At 35.2% G+C, this 5,708-nt stretch overlaps 2 protein-coding genes across 4 annotated transcripts; one reads left to right on the top strand and one right to left on the bottom strand.

Annotated features, from left to right (window-relative positions):
* LOC107910797 (WRKY transcription factor 23) lies at positions 1 to 1,481 on the bottom strand. 2 transcript variants are annotated; one of them, XM_016838740.2, is made up of 3 exons: positions 917 to 1,481; positions 625 to 810; positions 1 to 531 (listed from the first exon to the last, which is right to left on the bottom strand). In XM_016838740.2, the coding sequence occupies exons 1-3, from the start codon at positions 1,282 to 1,284 to the stop codon at positions 177 to 179; spliced, it is 909 nt and encodes a 302-aa protein (XP_016694229.1). In that variant the 5' UTR covers positions 1,285 to 1,481; the 3' UTR covers positions 1 to 176. The 2 variants fall into 2 exon arrangements, with proteins under 2 accessions (XP_016694229.1, XP_016694233.1); XM_016838744.2 differs by having other exon boundaries at positions 625 to 768; positions 917 to 1,476.
* A 1,538-nt stretch (positions 1,482 to 3,019) lies between these two features.
* Positions 3,020 to 4,486, top strand: LOC107910812 (endo-1,4-beta-xylanase 5). Of its 2 annotated transcripts, XM_041098210.1 has the most exons (3): positions 3,020 to 3,429; positions 3,929 to 4,132; positions 4,263 to 4,486. In XM_041098210.1, the coding sequence occupies exons 1-3, from the start codon at positions 3,400 to 3,402 to the stop codon at positions 4,410 to 4,412; spliced, it is 384 nt and encodes a 127-aa protein (XP_040954144.1). In that variant the 5' UTR covers positions 3,020 to 3,399; the 3' UTR covers positions 4,413 to 4,486. The 2 variants fall into 2 exon arrangements, 1 of the variants encoding a protein (XP_040954144.1); XR_001687800.2 differs by lacking the exon at positions 3,020 to 3,429 and having other exon boundaries at positions 3,471 to 4,082; positions 4,263 to 4,334.
* Positions 4,487 to 5,708: the final 1,222 nt, after the last annotated feature.

Raw genomic sequence — 5,708 nt, 5'->3', positions numbered from 1 at the left:
TAAGAAAAACTATTTAACTAAGTTCTTCCATTTGATAAAAAAGCAAAACCAAGTTATACAGTGCAGTAATCTCCACTTTGTCGGCAAGAAAATTACATACCAGAATGAACTGATCACCCAAGTCAGTGAGGGAATTTTTGCATTTACATATATAGCGATAATGGGTTTTTGTAATTCTACTCTTCTTTCAGCATATGGGATGGTATAACATCTTGAAGCAGGCCATGGTCTTTAAGCAAAGACGATCCCGGGCTGCAAAATCGCCTCTCATGGTGAAAATTACCGGCTTTAATGGAGCCATTGCTGTGTCCAAAGTTCAAAGGAGGCAAGGTATTGACAAATGGCTGTCGTTGCTGCCGATAGTGATAAGGAGCAGAACCGGCGCCACCAGCTAGACTGGAACGAGGCATGATGGGACTGGGATGAGTGTGCTGGCCTTCGTAAGTGGTGATCACCATGCTAGGATCAGTGAAAGATCTCTCCACCCTTTTTTTCACGTTACATGAGGTGGTGGTGCAACGATAATAACTCCTGCGAGTTCCAAAAATAAATTAAAACCATGGAGGTCGTCTGAAAATTTACCTAAAATGGGGTTAAAAAAGCTTGAAACTTTGAAGTTAGTACCTAGGAAAGGAGCTGTTTTTTACAGCTTTTTGGCCGTACTTTCTCCATCTGTACCCATCTTCTAAATGATCAACCTCGCTCTTTGTCATGAACGCGAATCTCGGCTCTCTCTGACTCTTCTGATTTGTCTTCTTGGGTTTCAGCCTAGACCCACCACCATCACAAACGCCAAAAACACACACGCACCTCATCAGGTTTCAAATGGGAAAAAAATAGGGGTGTTTCACTTTGACTGTTTAAGAATAAAACCCAAAACACAATACATAAAAGGACCCATGCTTGTAGTACTCACTGTTTCTTGGTCTTTTGCTGGTCTTCTTCCTGGTCATCATCGACTTGAATAGGTTCATCATTGACAGCCTCGCTTGAAGCTGATGAAATCGAGGACGAGTTGGGGGTTGCAGGCTGATAATTAAAACGCTCGTTTTTAGTAGAACAAGGATTCAAAGCCTGGTTTACTACCGCAGATGGAGCTTGTTGTTGTCCCATATCGAACAAAGGAGGCTTCAAGTCTTGAACACCCAACAACTCCATAAACCCTAATGGCATATTCTCTCCTCCTTCAAAGCTCCAATCAAATATACTTTGCAATGGGAAATAATCAGAAAAGGAGTTCCCCAACTCCTCCTCCATCTTTAATACACCCTCTTTACTCTCCATGAATATCAGTCAATGAAAAAAAGAAAGCCCCAAATATTGTATCTTCATGAAAAGGTCTCGCAGGCAGCACAGCCACAAGGGGGAAAAGGGAGAAGGAAGAAAGGGTAGTGTAGGGTTTGATGTGATTTATAAGGTAGGTGTGAAACAGACTTTTAGGTTTTGGAAAATAAAGTGGAGATTTTTAGCTAATGGAGTGAGACAGAGAGAAGAGTGTGTATAGAAATACGGGAAGAAAATTAAAAAAAGGGATTGACTGGCAATTACAGGTCAACTTTTTGTGCTGAAATTCAACAGTGCCGGTTGTCTCTGCATGACCTCATCGATTCGGACAGTACATATGGTCCGACGCTTTGAAACCTGGATTTTGACTGCATTTTAATCCATTTCATAGTGTGAACGTCTGAGTTCTTCTCTTTTGAATATAATATTTTTATTAAAATTTGAGTGGGAAAAATTCACAACAAAAGGAAACCTGAACTAGGTGTGAAAATGAAGGGCATAAATCAAATGCATATATGCTCATATATTCACTTTTTATTTGTAGAAATTTATTCACTTATTCAGTCGGTGATAATGTCCATCTTTTCTTTTGCAGCCGACGAAAATCTCCATGTAAAAGAAAAGAAGAAGAAAGATCGAAATTCTCTTTATTTTGGCTTTAGGATTTGGATTTTAGAGTGGGAAGAAATTATAGTGAAACAAAAGAGGGTTAATTTCACTAAAGGTCCCTAAACTATTGTTTGGATTTTAAATTAATTCTTATACTTCAAAATGTTCAAATTGAATTCTCAAAATATTACTATATCAACCATGTTCTTTCACCAATTTACCAATCAATTTAAGTATTCAATTGTAAGCACATGTGTATTCATAGCATAGATATTTTAGATCCAAATTATAGGTACAATAGATTTACAAATATCTACATGTTTAGCGCCAGATTTCAGCTAGCATTTAACATACAAGATATTAGCTAGATTAATAGGGAGACTTGATTGATATTATAGCAATATTTTAACAACTCAGTTAAAATATTTTAAATTTCATTTGAGGATGTTAACCCAAGAAAAGAATTGCACGTGAGATTTAGCATGACATGAGGCACAAAACAAGGGATTCGAATTTGATCCTTTATGGGCAGGCTGACATAATTTGCGTGTAATCTCAACTTACCTTTGTATCCCTTCAATAATTCGGTTCTTAACTTTTTCTGTATTAGGGATTTAATTTAACATCTTCTTTTTCACATACAACTTTCTTTTAATTAGTAAATATTTCGTTGTGATATCAATACCTTCAAAAAAAAAAAAAGTAAGGATGAGAGCCTTTTTTTCATTTTTTTAATTATTATATGCATGTTTCATGTTTTCATTATTTATTTTATTTAAAACAAAAAAGTTTATATGATTTGATCTTGATTCAACCATTTTGATAATGAAAATTCTGAACATAATATTAAATATAAATTAGCAGATTGAGACTCTAAAAATTTTGATATTTCCAATTTGATCCACACTTTATTAAGTGTAGTAATTAATTCAATTTGAATTATTATAACTTCACCAATGTAAGTATAAAATTAAAAAGAAAAAACTAGACCCAAGTTCGTACATTATATGAGTTGTTTAAAAGAGAAAACCAAAATAGAAAATGGAACTGTTTTTGATGCAAAATTATGATCACATGTCTTTGTTCTTCACTTGATTCCATGTCAACCACTCCCACCTACTGTCTCCTGATTATTATTGCATGAAATTCTCCCTCTACTGCCCCAAATAACACTCTTAGGGCCCCTTTGGATGCAAATGCACAACAGTGCGTTGAATATTTTCCCCTCTATTATCAATCTCACTGCACTGGACTAGACTCTGGATAGCCTTTGGATGTGTTGGCTTCCAGTACAGTGAGGAATTTCTACTGCACTGGACAGCCTTAAGCTGACTGGTGCTAGAAGCTTCAGTAAAAATTTAGCAACTTCAGTTGCTTTTTCTTTTCCTCTTTTACCCATCTATTCTTCAGTTGCATTCTTCAGGTTTTTCTGATGTTTGGTTACCCTTCTTCTCCTCTTTCCCATTCCCTTTCCCCTTCCCCTTGGGTTGCAAATCAGTTTGGTCAATGACCTCTTCCGGTTCCTCCTTCATCCAGGTAAGGCTCCTTCTCCTTCCGTTCTTCATTCCTTTTTCAGATCGTTGAAATCAAGGAGAAATCCAAAGACCTACATGCTCTAATTAGGTATTCCATTAAAAACTAATAGCTTTTATTTATCGATTTTTAAATGTGCATGCATATAATTATTTGAAGAAACAAATAGTTCGTTGTGGAAATTCTTATATGAGATTTTTTTTTCTTCTACTGAATTTCTGGGTTTTGTTGGAATCCTTGAAAAATATATATTTCCTTGTCAGATCGTGATGACATTGACTAGATTGGTTGTCTTTGGATTACATTAATGACCTTTCGATTGGAAAAAGAAGTGTTGGGTCGATCTTGCTTTTGACCAATGATGAGGGTTTAGTTAATATCAGAATTATGGAATCAATTTATGTTTTTTTTCCCGATAATTTTAATTGTTTGCAATGATAATTGTTCAAGTGGAAAACTTTTACTGTGAATATCAGACAAATTGTATTTTGAAACATTACAGGATTGGCTTACTCTGTTTGGTGCAATTACAGCTTGGATCAAAATACAAGGTGCAAATTCAGCTCTCATTAGGGCAAGCTTGAAGACAGAAAACAGAACATATAATTGTATAGGGACTGTTTTGGCTAAGAATGGTTGCTGGTCATTTCTCAAAGGTGGATTTGTTCTTGATTCACCTTCAAATTTAGCTTTATTGCTATTTCAGGTGAACCTATTTTCAAATCAATATAAATTTAGGCTTTTATATGTGAAAAAGATTGAGCATTAGATTATTAATGCTGTCACTGATTTTTGCTTCTAAGAACCCTTTTTTTTCTAATGTCTTGGATATGCAGAACTCAGATGATAAAGACATTGATATAACAATTGATAGTTCCTCGTTACAGCCATTTACAGATCAAGAATGGAAGTTTAACCAGCAATTCATGATTAACACTGTAATTACTGTTGACACACTTTGTGAAATGATATTTCAACAATGGTAATGTTCAATATCTTAACAAAATTACTTACCGTCTATTTTTTCCCCAGCAAAGGAAGCGTGCTGTAGCAATACATGTCTCAGATCAACAAGGTAATAGGTTGCAAGGAGCAATAATAACTATAAACCAAGTCTCAAAGGATTTTCCATTTGGTTCTGCAATAGCACACACCATTCTTGGGAAATTGCCTTATCAGGTATGTGTTCATATTCATTTCTTAATACTTGTCGGACAATGCTAGCTAATTGATCTTGTTTTCTTTTTGTCTTCCAGAACTGGTTTGTTGAATGATTCAATGCAGCAGTGTTTGAAAATGAACTGAAATGGTATGCAACAGAACCAGATCAAGGGAAGACCAACTACACCTTAGCTGACCAAATGCTGAAGTTTGTTAGAGCCCACCAAATAATAGCCAGAGGCCACACCATATTCTGGGAAGACCCCAAGTACACGCCTGCATGAGTGAAATTACTTTTGTTTTCTGCTAGATTAAAATGTTTTAGGCAGTTGAAACTAGCAACTGATGCAATTTCTTTCTTTGAGCATCTAATACATTAATAAGTAGTGTCGTGAAATTCTTATGAAAAACTTCTAGTTTTTGTAAAAGACAATGTTAATGAAACCCCTACCAAGGAAATGAATGGAAATCTTTTCTAAAATGTAAATAATGGGAAAGAAATGAGGTGAAGCACATAAATCTCTTCAAGTAGCAAATATATTGTGCAGTTGTTTTGCTGAAGAATATGTGGACTTACTATTGTATCAATTGACTGAATTCATAGTTAGTAGCAACTTAATATTATGTTCGGTAATGATTTTCCAGTGTATCCATCGCCTAGTGAGCAGTCAGCAGCTGACGATGCTCAAAAGCAAAAGCTGGATGATGCCGACAAAAAAATTACTATTTTCTTAGTCCATAATTCTATACTTTTTAGTGCTGCTAAATCCATGTATTTGCATGTTGAATTTTATATAAGCAAATTAAGTGATCAGTTTACTAATGCAGGGAAGAAGCAGATGAGTTGTGCCGAACTCGGGAGGAGAAAGATGACAGTTCATGCACTTCCTCAGAAATGTTTTTTGAGCTGTTGATGTATAAACATTTTCCTTCTTTGAGCTAAATACTATTTGTTGTTTACTTATAAGTGATCTTTGAGCTGTTACCAGTATTAATTTAGATTCTTGGTCTCTAAAATGTTGGTGTATAAACAATCATGAGAAGGAAAATGTTCTTTTTGCAGCCAACAGAAATTTCATGGTTTTTATGTTTATTGATTGTAGGCTGTCAGAAAAGATAAT

Source organism: Gossypium hirsutum, chromosome D08 (assembly GCF_007990345.1).
Source record: "Gossypium hirsutum isolate 1008001.06 chromosome D08, Gossypium_hirsutum_v2.1, whole genome shotgun sequence".
Lineage (NCBI taxonomy): Eukaryota > Viridiplantae > Streptophyta > Magnoliopsida > Malvales > Malvaceae > Gossypium > Gossypium hirsutum.
The sequence above is the reverse complement of the archived record's forward strand: the minus strand, read 5'-3'. Positions and strand labels throughout refer to the sequence as shown.

What these genes read in the sequence shown, in the direction of transcription:
- LOC107910797 (XM_016838740.2), bottom strand. Translation starts at nt 1,284, where the DNA reads ATGGAGAGTAAAGAGGGTGTATTAAAGATGGAGGAGGAGTTGGGGAAC. An exon ending in CAGCAAAAGACCAAGAAACA is followed by an intron (nt 811 to 916) that starts GTGAGTACTACA and finishes AAACCTGATGAG; the next exon opens with GTGCGTGTGTGTTTTTGGCG. An exon ending in AAAAACAGCTCCTTTCCTAG is followed by an intron (nt 532 to 624) that starts GTACTAACTTCA and finishes TGGAACTCGCAG; the next exon opens with GAGTTATTATCGTTGCACCA.
- LOC107910812 (XM_041098210.1), top strand. Translation starts at nt 3,400, where the DNA reads ATGACCTCTTCCGGTTCCTCCTTCATCCAG. An exon ending in CCGGTTCCTCCTTCATCCAG is followed by an intron (nt 3,430 to 3,928) that starts GTAAGGCTCCTT and finishes GAAACATTACAG; the next exon opens with GATTGGCTTACTCTGTTTGG. An exon ending in TAGCTTTATTGCTATTTCAG is followed by an intron (nt 4,133 to 4,262) that starts GTGAACCTATTT and finishes TTGGATATGCAG; the next exon opens with AACTCAGATGATAAAGACAT.